The sequence below is a fragment of the Rutilus rutilus genome, assembly GCF_951802725.1.
Source record: "Rutilus rutilus genome assembly, chromosome: 5".
NCBI lineage: Eukaryota > Metazoa > Chordata > Actinopteri > Cypriniformes > Leuciscidae > Rutilus > Rutilus rutilus.
The window spans coordinates 43,969,428-43,984,848 of NC_140213.1; the positions used below are offsets into that span (position 1 = coordinate 43,969,428).

At 40.4% G+C, this 15,421-nt stretch overlaps 1 protein-coding gene across 2 annotated transcripts in view; it reads right to left on the reverse strand.

Moving 5' to 3' along the window:
- Positions 1-15,421, reverse strand: part of sipa1l3 (signal-induced proliferation-associated 1 like 3) — a 100,051-nt gene that overhangs the window by 4,535 nt on the left and 80,095 nt on the right. For both annotated transcript variants that reach the window (XM_084408502.1, XM_084408501.1), the window contains 8 exons: positions 8,691-8,927; positions 6,765-6,941; positions 4,464-4,585; positions 3,196-3,308; positions 2,409-2,839; positions 860-1,066; positions 600-762; positions 315-507 (listed from right to left, as the gene is read on the reverse strand). In XM_084408502.1, coding sequence (XP_084264628.1) covers positions 315-507; positions 600-762; positions 860-1,066; positions 2,409-2,839; positions 3,196-3,308; positions 4,464-4,585; positions 6,765-6,941; positions 8,691-8,927 — 1,643 coding nt within the window. The remainder of the gene's footprint in view (positions 1-314; positions 508-599; positions 763-859; positions 1,067-2,408; positions 2,840-3,195; positions 3,309-4,463; positions 4,586-6,764; positions 6,942-8,690; positions 8,928-15,421) is intronic.

Genomic DNA, 15,421 nt, shown 5'->3' on the forward strand with positions numbered 1-15,421 from the left:
ATGACATTTTTAAGTATAAATAGTGTGTTCACACTGAAAATTCCCAAAAGAAAAAAGTGCACTTTAAATATCTGGATAATGCACTTAATTAACAGAAAAAACAAAGTGTGGAATGTTGGACACTTCATGCACTCAAACTGTCGCAACTTTAATTACGTAGCGGAGGGGGAGGGGCATAAGACTCCGATGTTGAATGACAAAATAACCTTAGAAAATTCATACACTACACGGATGAGTACATAGTGCATACAGTAAGTACATAGTGTATAGTGCGTCATTTGGAACGCAACTTATGACTAGCAAATGACACCCACCTTTCTTACTGGGTATGAGGGCTGCAAGGTTGGTGTTGTGACCGTGGCGACGGGTCGGCAGCGTGCAGGAGAAGAGAAGGTCACTGGGCGGCACTTGTCCTTCAAAAAGAGGCGTGCTTGCATAACTAGAATCTCTCCGTCCACTGCACAGACTCTCATCTGAGAAAGTACGTTGCAGGGTCCGATGAGGAGACTGTAGAGGAGAACAAACACGCAATGCTCAAATCACTGTTGTGTTTACAGGCCGAGTTTTGTAGCCTTTTCAGTGCTTGTGTGTGTGCTCACCGCATCCCGTGATGGTGTATCCGCAGGGTTGTCCATAATGATGAGCTTTTTCAAGTCGTCTTCAATGGTGCTCTTGTGAGATCTGCGTGGTGAGCGCAGGTCCCTCAGAGAGGCACGTAACCGAGGCTGACCGAACACGTTCTTACTGTTCATATCCACCTGCCTGAAAGCACACACGATAACCAGGACATTCAAATATGTGATGCATCTATTTCATAATCCAACACAAATATAAAAATGCGTTTTATAAACATATGTACTTGTTGCTGTTGCTGTCAGTGGAGGTGGTGCTGGTTGCTGTGATGTTCTCCTCCTGTTGCCATGCACTCTTGCTTTTACTGAATGACTTGGGGGCGGAGCTTGACAACTGGGCGGAGCCTGACGTGGGTGTGACTGTTGAAGATCTGAGAGGCCGGGGTTTATCGGCCACAGCAGGGGTCTTAAACCCTTGAGGGGTATAGCAGGCCCTAAATACACACACAATTCAGATGTTTAGGGTCAATAAGATTTCTCTTATGAATAAGAAGACTCTTCTGCTCACCAAGGCTGCATTTATTTGGTCAAAAATACTTTTCAAATTGTAATTTACTCCTGTGATCAAAGCTGAATTTTCAGTATCATTACTCAAGTCTTCAGTGTCACATGATCCTTCAAAAAACATTCTAATATGATGATTTGCTGCTAAGGAAACATTTCTTAACATCAATGTTGAAAACAGTTGTGCAGCTTAATAGGTTTATAGAAACTGTAATACTTGTATTATTTCGTTAGGATTCTTTGACAAATAGAACGTTGAAAAGAACAGCATTTATTTAAAATATAATTTTTTTGAATAGAATATCTCCACTTTTGATCAAATTAATGCATCCTTGCTGTATAAAAGTATTAAAGGGGTAATGATACTATTTTAAAAGTTCATTATTTAGATTATTGGGTACAATAGAATAGGTTAACATGCTTTAATGTTAAAAAAAAACATTATTTTTCACATGCTGTACATTATTGCAGCTCCTCTATTCCCAGTCTGTCTGATTTCTACAAAGCCCCTCCTTCCGAAAAGCTCAGAGTGCTCTGATTGGCCAGCGGACCCAGTGCGTTGTGATTGGCCAATCACCTCAAGCGTGTCAGAAATGTAACTTCCCTTACCATAATCCCAAACTTCAGCTTCCAAGGATTTAAGCAATTTTAAAGTTTATGATAACGTCGTCAGTTCGAGCTGATTCTGAAAATGTGGATGATCAAGCCTATCGATCGAAAACCAACTTTGCAAGCATGACTTCAGCAGATTGTTTCCTAGCCAGTGTTGTTCTCTCTCAGGTTCAGGAATCTGTCCTCCGTAAAATGCACTGTGCACAAACAAACTTAGGTTGTACTGCTCAAGAACAACTTCATAAATAAATCTTTGCCTCTGATTTCTAATTTTATTAATTTTTGGAAGGCCAAACAAAGGAGTTTTACTTTCGCATCCAAACACACAGCGTCTCTACGACATGATGACAACACTACAAGTCACTGAAGCCTCTTCTTCTCTTGTATGCCATTTATGCTAATATTTCACATTGTATGAGGAAGTTATATCTGGACTTTGATCGAGATGTTTTGGGCAGATCTGGATCAGTGTTCTCTGTTCCCTTTGTGTGAGACTGAGCTTTGTAACTTTGCAGATCGTATTCAAGCACAAACAGATACATTACACACTAATGGAAAAAGGAAAACATCAAAAAGCATCATATCATATAACCCCTTTAATTTCTTGAATGACTCAAACTTTTAAACAATGGTCTTTACATTTCAGAATAAACACAGTACCTTGCTTTGAAGTTGTCAGCATTGGCCGATCCCGGAGGGGGGAACGTGCGTGTGCGGTAGTTCTTGATTTGATTGGCTGACGCAGCGATGACGGGTGACGACTCCCTGCGCCGCCCCTCTCCGGCTCCGGACAGATCCTGCAAGCCGCTGTAGGTAGCAGAGCCATGCAGGGGCTTGTGGGGGGTTCCTGCAAGACTGCGGCTAGGTTTGGCTCCTTTAGTGTTGGGACTTGGTGTGTACAGAGATGCATCGATGCCACTGTCACTGGACCCTCCCTTGCCCATTAGGTCCGGGTCGGGGTCTGAGGGGTCACTCAGGACACCGGACACCCCACCTCCCATCCCGTCAAACCAGCGCTCGTCGCTGTGACTGCTGGAAGCATTGCTGGAGAGTGTGTTACTGCTGGAGTGACTGGAATAGTGTGCCTCACCCTGAGAGAGAGCAGAGAGATTAGTACATGAGGGCCAAATCAAATCAAATTATATTTATAAAGCACATTTAAAATCAACCTTGGCCACATAAAAAAAAAGAACAAGAAATGAAATTGAGCTAATGTGGAAGCTGTTTTAACATGTAGTGGTAGGTTATTCCACAGCTTAGGGTCTGCGAAAGCTTGATCACCCCTGCTTTGTAAGCGAGATCGTGGGACAGACAAGAGATGTTGATCTCTTGATCTAAGTGATCTGGATGGATTGTGCGTGACAATTAAGTCAGAAAGGTATTTGAGGGGTTGGTTGCTAAATGAAATAGCTTTCTTGTTATCATGATAATGAGGACGACTGCTCACCTTAGAGTGCCGGTTTGGAGAGTCTTTCCCCGCAACGTCCTGTCGGGTCTGTCTTCTCTGAGCGGGGGTGACTGACACACCTCGTGATGATGCAGGAACATGCCACATGGGCTCTGTCCGACACACAAACACACACAGGTGAAGCCCAGTTCACACTGACAGAATCAGTCACTCTCATTGAAAATTAATGACTTCCAGTGTGAACGTCCCCTTAAGGGTGTTTGCCACGCTTGTTTATTAGATGTTTGTTGCGTTTCTTTCAGGCCCTGTTTACACCTGGTATTAAGATGCGTTTTGGTCGAAGTGGACGACGCTAAATACAGGAGTAAATGGGTCTAAAACGTTTTGAGCTTGTCCACTTTCGAGCAATCCAGAGGAAGTCAAAAACACATTGCTTTTGTAGTGGTTGAATGCGTTCGAACAGCCACAACAGACTGTCTTCTCTCCGCCTACTGACCTAATGTGATAACATTCAGGAAACGCTCTAGCCAGACGGGATGTAAACTTTGTCGGCTGGAGACCCAAGTTTGGTTTGAAGACAAGAAACATCCTAAGCACAATGTTCTCTCACCAATTCCTGATTTCTAACACACACTCACAGCGTTCGGCTGGTCTTACGGCTGTCAGAGCAGAAACAAAAGCTGCTGCCCTCCCATTAGATCGAAAGATCTGAAAAAGCCTTTACATTTACCCGCTCATAGACCCTCCCCTCGAAGAAATCAGGACAGAAGTGATTGAAAGTGGACAAAAGAGTCAGATTGAAACACCAGGAGTAAACGGGTATGTGTCTCCCTCGTCTACTTATGATCCAATCGACCAAAACGCATCTTAATGCCAGGTGTAAACAGGGCCTCAGTTTAGCATTATTTATGTACTATTATATATGTATATTTCAGTTTTAGCTTTAGTCATTTCAGTAATTTTATCACTTAAATATCATTTAGTTGACGCCAACTTTTTATAACATTTAAGTTGGCTTATTTCATGTAATATTACAAAAGAAAAAGATCTTTAATAGTTGAAGTTTTAGTTAAAAATAGAATTATTCAGAGTCAGTCCATCACTCAGTTTACACCTGAATATCAGCATACTAGTGACTATCTCACAGCCTCTGATCACCATTGGGTTTGATAAAGGAGCCTTTATTCTGAGTTTATCCAGCAGAGGGCAGAGTTCACACAGTGACGGCGCGGTACACACAAAAACATTTACAGCAGTCTTTGTTTAAGGACTGGAGCTCTATAAATATCTTTGTTGTGTTTGTTTACCTGATTTGTTGCGTTCCATCGTGCTTTCTTGGCTAGTGAAACCAGATGATGATTCTCCACTGGAGCCGTCAACAGAAACATGTGGGTCAAATGGCTGGAGAGGCCGCTGGACTGCCCCAAACCTACACACACAACAAACATCAATATGTTACTAAATATATTCTTATTTGGCTTACTTGATCATGTTAACCAGTTCAGGTTGGCTGACATGCCATTGGAGAGCAGGGTTTTGGAGAAAGGGCATGTGGTGGACGTGACTTTAGTCATCAGACTTTACTGGATTGTGGAAAGGGTTTGTATGATGGTTGGAGGGGGAGTTTGGTCATATCAGCCGAAAAAGAAAGCTGTCTAAGAGAAAGATAAAGACATTACATTTTGAAGTCCACTTTAAAGTTACAGTCAGATTTGTTTTCTTTCATATTGTGGTGTATATCTGACATACATGAAAAGTATACACAGTATGAATAGTTCAAAATAATAGATTTTCAGAAAATAGACAGGATGAACACTTATTTCAAGCTGACTTTAATAAAAGATAATGAAGACAAACATTTTATTTGGTAGTCTATAACACGCACCAGTGACTTAAACACATTATGTGCATTAAGGAACCAAACAGGGTCAATTTTGACACCGCACCACTAAGTTTGCATCATACACATGCCACATTCAATCCGCAACCCAAGTGTTCTGTCACTTGTCACCCTGTGGGTTTGAGTGATGTACGGCTGGATCTGATGGGACTATTAATAGCACTCATTAGCACATCTCGCTGAATCACCACCATGAAACAGTCAGTGTGAAATGTTTAACAGACTCACAGTACCCCAACATCTCTATAATGCTCTAACACACTTTAAACTGCTGACGTGTCCAGGCAAACTTACGGTAAGTCTACGTGAGCTAAACGTTGCAACCAACTTCAAATTATTATTGTGACGTATTTTCAAGGCTTCATATCAGCGGCTTCATCTCTTCACTGATGGTTAGAAGGGAGTGGTTAAGCATGATCCGCCCCAGGCCGTCAAACTGACATCATCAGAGAAATAACACCATTCCAGGATGAAAATTTTCAGATTTTGAGCAAAGATTACAAAATATATTTATTTCTGTGTATCTTAGACGGATAAATTGTTCGCCACAAGACTAGTAATCTGCACTAACAAAGTAAAAAAGGTACATTTTGATTTCCTGCAGACTTTAAAATATGGGTCAAAAACACAATCAGCAGAATTATCCTCCTCATTAAGCTCTTTGTAAACTCTATAAATATTTAAGGTTTGTCATGGGAATGGTGTTTGGAGGGGACAAGCTCTAATTAGATGCATAACACAACCAGGATATGCTAATCAATGACACACTTTTTTATAATTACATTAAATATGAATGCATGTGAACACCGAAAAGGAAAATAAGAAAGAAGTCGACATGATTTTTTTGTTCTATCTCTGTGAACAATTCAGTGTATGTTAACTCGCGTTCAAAAAAGAAACGTTCACAACAAGTTCCTCTGGTTGAACAGGGTAGCAAGCACATAACAGAGCGCCATGACTGTCTATACATGCCATAACCTCTGTTTTATACATCTATACAATCATACACAATAGCACTGTGAATCAGCACTGTAGGTCTAGCTGATACATGCCTCAACCGCAGCCTCTCATAAACCAGACGACACACCCACCGATGACGTTAAACAGCGCCTGAAGATGTTCATTTCTACACTCACTAACAGTTAAAGCATTCTGTTGTATCATAATCCAATAGTGCTGGGCAAAATAATGAATATTTACACTATGTGAGAGCACTTCAGATATATTAATAATGTCTCTGACAGCAAACATGCTATTGAGTTTGGTTCACTTCGTTAGATCAGTTCTTTTGAATTGAGACCAAACTGTTAGTAGTCGTTCATATAGTACATATAGTAATTTCAGGTCAAATCCATATTATCCATCCATCCACTAATTTAGGTGCCTTTTAACAAGTGGGATAATGTACAATTATCTTGTCATTATCACAAAATAAAACCTTTCAAAATGAACACCCTGATAATAACTGGCTGAGTTTGTGTTATCCCTATATGGACAAAATGCTTGGAAACATCAACCCACATTTCCAATGAATGCCGTATCTATGAATTTTAGATTTGCCATTCATTGGGAACTTAAATTCTCTGTGAAATTCTCATATTCTGAACTAAAATAACAGACAACAGACAGCTCAGTCAAGGGAAAGCAATGTATGCAATGCCACATGCTTCAAAAAACAAACCAAAACAAACGTGTGACCGGCACTGACCCGTCTCGGGAGGGTTTATAGCGGACGAAGGGTCCGCTGAGTCCCGGCACTCCCAGTGCAGTGGAGTTAAACCCAGAGGCTGGACTGGAGAAACTAGCCGAAGGGTTTCTGTACACCATCCCTCTGTCCCCGCCAAGAGGAGACACACTGTAATGGTTCTCTGGGTAACTGACAGGCCTGTGGGAGGAGACGGAAATAGCTAGGTGAGAAGAAAAACAAAGCCAAAATATGTGCCTAATACAGTCCCTGACAAAAGTCTTGTCGCTTATCTATTTTGTAGAAACACTTGCAATTAACCTGACTTTAAATTAATCAATTGGTGTTAGAAATAGTTCATATGAAAAGCTAAAACCCTCCCAAATTATGTTTAATGCACTGAAATAAATTAGTTTCACTGAAAAAAGATTTATCATTTAATCAAGACAGAAAGGTCAAATTTTGGCAAGACAAAAGTTTTGTCGCCTATACAGAAATTGAACAAATTTACTGCAAATACAAAAATATGTCAGCAAATTATGTAGTGGTGCTGTGAGATCCAAATGTAATATCTTGTATGACTTCCATGAGCTTGAAGGACTGTATCCATGCGGTTTGGCAAGGATTCATACAATTTATTGATGAAGTCATCAGGAATAGCAAAGAAAGCAGTCTTGCATGCCTCCCAGAGTTCATCAATATTCTTTGGTTTCGTCGTCCATGCTTCCTCTTTCATCCTACCCCACATATGCTCAATGATGTTCATGTCTGGTGACTGGGCTGGCCAATCCTGGAGCATCTTGATCTTCTTCGCCTTGAGGAACTTTGATGTGGAGATGGAAGTATGCGATGAAGCACCATCCTGCTGCAGAATTTGGCCTCTTTTATGGTTGGGAATATAAGAGGTAGCTAAGATTTCTTGGTATTTTAGACTATTGATGTTGCCTTCCACCCTGCAGATCTCTCGCACACCCCCATACTAAATGTAACCCCAGACCATGATTTTTACGCCACCAAACTTCACTGTTTTCTGGGTGAATCTCAGATCCATGCGGGCTCCAGTAGGTCTCCTTCAATATTTGCGGCGACTGTGGTGTAATTCAACAGAAGATTCATCTGAAAAATCCACCTTCTTCCACTTTTCCAGCGTCCATTCTTTTAGCAGGCTGTGGGCCTTGGCAAATGCCACACGGTTTTTCAATTGTCTTTTGTTTAGTGCTGGCTTCTGGGCACTGATTCGACCATGGAGGCCATTTCGAGACAGAATCCGACAAACTGTTCTGGTTGACACAGGGACTTCAGGTGACCAGGTCTCGTGGAGCTCTGCTGCAGTGGAAAATGGGCTGGCCTTGGATTTTCGAGCCAACAAACGGTCCTCTCGAGCAGTTGTCTTGCGGGGTCTGCCTGACCTGGGCTTGTCAAAAACGTCTCCAGTGTCTTCAAATGTTTTTTTTATCCTCTGTACTTGACGCTGAGACACATTGAAGGTGTCTGCCACATCAGCAGTGGATCTGGTCTTCAGCCTCTTGATAATCAAAACTTTAGTCTAAGGGTGAATCTTAGGCATGTTTGCAGAGGTCTAGTTGCAGTTGATGTGAAGGTCTAGTGTACTGGGGTTGTTTTTATACACACCTGAGACCTAATTGATCCATTATTAGTCACAGGTCAAGCTCATATGACAAGGCGACAACACTTATGTCTTTGCAAAAATGGACTCAATGGGCTTTACCAAGCTGTGAATATTAGAATACTTTTTGACAGTTTCGTTTTGCACTGAAACATTATTACAAAAGCTGTTGGGATTAAAATGAGCCATTTCTTGTAAACAAATCTTGATTAGAAATATATTTCAGCGGCACTTCAGGTCAATTTGTACACAAGCGACAAGACTTTTGTCAGGGACTGTAGTTGGTTTTCCTGAGATTTTAACCATATGCTGAAATGCCTCACCTTTTAGCAGAGATGTGTTGGGGCTCTCTGTATGGAATGGGGACCAGGGCTTTGTGGGTACGGCTGGGGACTGGTGGGGGTCCGCTGGGGTTCCAGCGCTGGGCAGAGCTGTGTGTACCCGGGGGACTGTCCCAACGCCATACTGGGGTCCGCTGCCCCCCACGATACCCAGCAGCCACTGGCTCCGCTTCTCCCTTCTGCTCCATCATCTTCATCTCGTACTCCTCCGTACAGCCCCTACAAACACACAAACATTACGTAAACCATTCAAATTTAAATATGCAAATACCTTCAGTACTCTAAAATCGTTCATCCGTTCATACCTCAGCATACCTATATATTAATATTAGTTATATTTATTTTATATAATTACACTGTATTATATAAATATACTGTATAATTTATACACTATTGTCCAAAAGTTCAGGGACAGCAAGATTTTTTATTAATTTTTTTCAGTTTTTTAAAATGCTTATTTTTTTAAATAATTAAAAACGGTAATATCATTAAATATTATGAAAATTTTAAATTACTGTTTTGTAATTTATTCCTGTGATGCAAAGTTGAATTTTCAGCATGACTCCAGCCTTTCAGTGTCACATGATCCTTCAGAAATCATTCTAATATGCTGATTTGCTGTTCAAGAAACATTTATTATTCTAAGTGTTGGAAACCATGATTTTTTTTGTGATTCAGGATTTCGTGATTCAGGATAGAAGAACATTTATTTGAAACATAGATCTTTTGTAATATTATAAACGTCTTTATTGCCACTTGATAAAACGAATGCACCTTGCTGAATAAAAGTACTATTATAAAATGATTTCTTAAAATCATACTGACTCCATACTTTCGAACGGTAGTGTATATAAATATATTATACCCATTTAAATAAATGTATTAAACTTCTGGGAACAACTACACCTCAACCGTCTGATTCTGTCACGCCCCTCATTTGAAACAATATTTCCATAGAAGTCTATTTTTGCCATTTAATATTTCAGATAAACCCAACCCTAAGCAACACGTGAATGCAAAAACTGTAGTTGGACTTCTATAATGTCAGTTTCTTCCCGTTTAAATGAGTGGTTGTTGGTCAGAATAACCTGGAATGAGGTTATCCGATGTCCGATTGGATTCGATTGCTAAGGCGACTATGGTGATCATGACCATTTTAAAGCAGATGAAAACTCTTTATCCCGTGTTAAAGTTTAGAGATTTTAATGGTTGGTTGAGCGAATGGTTCTGTAGTAATTTGAGTGTGTGCTTAAGCATCTGGTTTACTGGCAGATTAGTCCCAAATCCCCGTTGACCAGTACAGTAACCTCTACTGAATGCCAAACAGCATGAGACGCTCTCATCAGCGCCAGAATCCCTCTGGGTCTCTCTGCTTTCTGATGATGATGAGAAACTGAAACCCACTCTGAACCCCTCACACTGTCAGCACTTTACCACAAGGACTCAAGACGACGAGGTATCTTGTCCTTTGAGCTTTATCACTCGCATCTACCCTCATTTAGATTGTCAGTACCTTTTCCTGTTTAAGAAATGAATCCTTTATTCATCAAGGACGCATTCAATTGATAAAGAGTGACAGTAAAGAGTACAGACATGTATAATATGGCCACGTTCACACAGCAGCAGAATAAAGTTGTCAGTCCTGTATTTGAGTCCTTAATACGGTTACGTTCACTCACAGTTCAGTTATTTATGGCGGTGACAACCGCATTCTATAACCAAACTCACACCCGTAAATTTTCAGGACTCACAAACACGTTCTCAGAAACCCTGCAATGTGTGAAGCAGGCTGGAAGATATATATCAATTGGACTCCTGCCATGTCAAAATGACAAGACTTCAGTTTTATGGACGTCGCCATCTTTGATATTACCGTTCACCTGATATCCCAAGCCCTTAAGTAGCACCTTCTGCTCCCTGACATCTATATTTCATACATCATACTTATTGTGTGCTGCTACCTATTATCATCCTCCATTCACAGGGAGGGAGAAAAAGACAGTCAAACCGAGAGTCAGAAAGCCAAAATGAGACAAAAGAAAGCAAGGAGGAGAGGGAGAGAAGGAGGGGGAGAGTGGAAAGCACACCAGGCCCCACATGGTTTCTGTCTAATATACCAAAAAAAACACTCTTCTGAAGACCACAAGGACATACAAACTAGCCCTGACTGACTACAGACACGTATAGAGAGCGGATGGAGACGGATGGACGGATGTTTATATAAACCTGCCAGCTCCAGGTATGAAAATACTTCCATTTAACACATTTAATACATTTTTCATTAAAAAAATATATATTATGAACATTAGTGAAAATTTACATTAAATGTAAGAATTTATTGGTATTTGCTTCGCCCCCTTTTGCTTTAATGACAGCAGAAGTTTGTGTAAAAGCTGATGATCTTCCGACTTTCTGTACAAAGAGTCACATGATCAATGTCACAAATTTACTTATTTAATCAGTGATCTAGTATGACATGCGGGGAGGGAAAAAAAGCAAAATATTGTGGCCACAACTTCAGAATCTGTTCCCACGACTTTATTCACTCCTTTTGTGGTTAAATCATGGCCACGAGTCGCGATGAAACGGAAATAGCAATGGAAGTATTGGCAGATACGGCACGATTACAAACCGTTCTCTAACCATATAACCGTACTGGTATAATGCGTGTAGTGACATCGCCACTCAGGATTGGTCACTTGTCTGTTGTCTGGCTATCAGTTTTTCTGTAGCTGGCCAAGCGCGCGATTTGACTGAAGTAAACACAAGTTAATAATAAAATGAAAATAAATATCTGATCATCCTCCATCATTTTCTTCTGCCGCATGTCATGTGTGGGCACTAATCTCTTAAAATAGTCTTAAAATAATACAAATTTTAAAGCACATATTGGTAACACTTTATTTTACAGTGTCTCTGTTACGTTACATGTACTTAGTATAGTAATGCCAGAAATGACATGCAACTAACCCTTAACCAAACCCTAAAGTACATGTAGTTTATTAATATTACATAGTACTTAAATGTATAATTACACTGTAACAAGGTCACCTTAACATAAAGTGTTACCTTATGGTAACGCTTTAAAATAAGGTTTTATTTGTAACATTTAATTAATGTAAAATGTTACAGAAATATTTAAGATTTGGGTTACACTTTACATTACAGTAGTTAACATGAACTAACAATGAAAAATACTTCCAAATCAGTTTTAATCTTAGATAAATGTTCATTTCAACATTTACCAATACATTATTAAAATCAAATGTCATATCAAATGTTAATATTATTTAATGGATCTAGGCTAACATGAACTGACAATGACCAGATGTATTTTTTTTATTAACTAACATTAACAAAGATTAATAAATACTGTAACAAATGTAATGCTCATTGTAAATATTAGTTAATGCATTTACTTGCGTATAAAGTGTTACCAATATTTCTTATTTTACATCATAACGTTTCTTTGTTCAAAATTAAGACTGCCATCTTTAAACAAAAAAACAACAACAACAACAACAAAACACACACCCTATTTTCAGTGTGGTCTCAGACTTTTAGACCCTACTGTACATTATGCTTAACTTAAGAGAAAATTACAAAATCTCAGACAATTATCAGCACACGCAGTTTCTTGTTAAAGACACACAATTCTTCAGCACACAATAATGCTTCCTTAAATCAAACAGACTGAAGCCACTGGTGGACAAAGACTAGAAAAACCCTGAGCGTGAAATCACAGCCTCGTGTTGCTACACTGGAGATCTTCCTCCTCAGCACTGAAAGAGTGCTGTCAGCTCCAACACTCCTCTTTTACTGCCATCCATTCACCTACCCATCCAACACCTACACCGTGTCCAAGTATTTTCATTCCTTTGTCATTTCACAGCTGTAATACATAACTGAGTTCCAGCATGTCACGTCCATCCTTCTCTTTGTCTCCAAGCCCATCACTAACCTCTGCGTGTAGACCAGATTGTTGTATCGGATGTCCGCAGCAGCGCCATGAGGCTCTGACTGACAGCTGAAGTACAAACCAACCCTGACAACCGGACACACGCGCGCACACACACACACACACACAGACTTCTGCTCTCCCCAACCCTCCAATCCGCTCTTTCACTATGATAACAAGAGGAAAGAGAGAGAGAGAGGGAGGGAGAAATGGAGGGAGAAAGAGGAGGAGGGGTGTTTCTTTCCTCTGTATGTAACACCCTCCCACTTTGTTTCCCAGCGAGGAGACGCTCAGACATGCCTCAGCATCTACGATCTAAATATCCTCTCCCTGCATGCTAAACACGCTGTCCGTTCCCTCTCAGTGTCACGCCGAACACATTTCTTAATTAAAACCCCTTATTTATGCATTTTTAGCCCCTCAGGCTTTAAGTCTCATGCAATCTGCTCCCCTGGCTCTCCTTGACAAACAGAGACTGGACCAGTGAGAGGGAAAAAGAAAGAGATAGAATGACAAAAAGACAAGCATGTTGAAGCATGCAATTAGCACGCTTTTCGTTCCTCTGCTCAGTGTGGGTGGGGGTGTTGGGATGCATGTGTGCGCGAGAGAGAACGTTTCAGATAGAGTTTACTTGTGTAATTAACCACAACGGCGAACACATGTCCCTCTAGCATGCAATCACACACACTGCTGCTGAGTAATTAGTCCCCTTACAGGAGCCACTCAGCAGAAAGTTCAGAGACATGTGACGCTAAACTATGCATTATAATTATACACAATGTGCATTTCAAATGTAAAAAAAAAAAAATACTTTCGATTTTTAGGACCAAACCAGTGTTTTGGAAGTCTGCATACGTACCTTTTCGATGCAGCAAAACTGAGGCTTCACATAATCACCGTTTTCATTTGTAAACTGTTCCATCCCTCTCTCCTCTCCTCTTCTAACACTCTCTTTCTCTCTGTCCTTCTCTCTCTCTAACACTCCCACTCACTGTTCCCCTGAGAACTGAGGCGTCTGCCAACGTTCTCAAAATCTGGTGAGTGCCTGTGTGTGTGTGTGTGTGTATTTGTGCGCGCGCCTGTTTGTGCACCAGACAAGGAGGAGGTACGAGCGAGAGAAACAAAAGCTTTTCCCCTCTCGTTTGAAGATGTGTGTTATGTTTTTAGCATCACCTATAAAAACAGTGAACCCTCAAGTGAAATCTTCTGAGTGGTGTCAGAGGGGGTTTCCAGCTGGAGGGCATCTGCAACAAGCAGCATTAATTCTGCCACGAGGCTTCGTCATTAATCTTTTCAAAACGAGAATGTGTCTCCAGAGGAGTGCAAAGTGAAAACACCAATAACAGCAGCCCTGTCAGAACTGAAATGTGCTGCTTCCCAGATTTTAGGCTTAAAGTTGATGTTTCCAGTACAGAATGACTTGATGAATTCCTTCCTTTATCTGTCAGAGAACGTCTATTCTGTTCTGCCTGCATCTATAGTTTGTGTTTGTCTTATTCAAAGAAAAGGATTCCAGGATTGCACAGGCTTTCAGCTGTGCTGTACTCTACTAATTGTACATCTGGCATTCTTTAAAACATCCACACAAACAGGCGTAACGAAGGGATCTGATGCTCTCTCTAGATCTCTGGAACATCACAGGCAACAGTACACCGAATGAAGGAAGCAGTCGATGCTCTTGTTCTCTATATGAGACAGGCTGGAGTCTGACAGTCTTTAATGGTGTTCTCCGTTAATGATTTATCAAAGAAGAATGAATTTAATGGAGTCACAAGAGCTATCTAACGTTCTGATAAAAAAATGTTGGGCTAATGGCACTTTGCTATCCTCTGCAGGGATATTCAATTAAAGTTCTAAGAGTTACAACTTGTACATTTTCTTCCCAGCAAATGGCCAAATAATCATAAGCTTAAACGGATTCAGGAGTGAATTTCTAGTATGTAGTATGAAATCAAATAACCCAAATTAGTGCAAGAGCAATTATATGGCATTATGGCTCTCTCATCTGATTTTTAAATGCACCAATTAAGAGTTTGTCAGGGTATGTACAGGAGCAGGGTACAAAAATACATATATCAATTAATATAAATATAAGTCAATAGTTACTGAAGCTTAATTCAGCTTCAAACATGTCGTTTTTAAAATCTTCGTAGATGCCACACCAGAATTCCTCAAATCTGGCCCTGGATCCTCAAAGCCTCATCAAACTACCTGTCATTTTCTAGTAAAGCCGGGTTCACACTGTATGATTTATAATAGCACTTTATGACTGTTGACATTCATACTGTACGGACATGATTCTCGCTGTAAGCCATGTCACACTGTGGGATCTCACTTGTCAAATGTCAGACTGTACGACAGTCAAGACGCGTTAAAAATGGACACACACAAGGAGACTTGTCCAGAGTTTTACATCAACAATCCGTGACACGTTTAGTGATGCGAGCTGCATTTACATGAGGGGTAGAAATGGTGGCTAGCAAACAAAACAAAAAAATCTCTAGCGTTAATTTTGATCATGACTTTTCTTGAAAAGAAAACTGGAAAAAAATGAATGATGAATCCACGATGTGTGTGGAGCAAATGGTGGTTTGTTGTTGTCTCACTAATTGCATGAGCAGCTTCGGCGCTCATATTGGTTTTTGATTTGATGGTTGTTGTGGGATAAGTCACACTACAGGACTGTGCGTCAAATCTTCTGACACTGGCAGGTCAAATTTGATAGCAATTGTACTGGCTATCTGTAAACATGTCA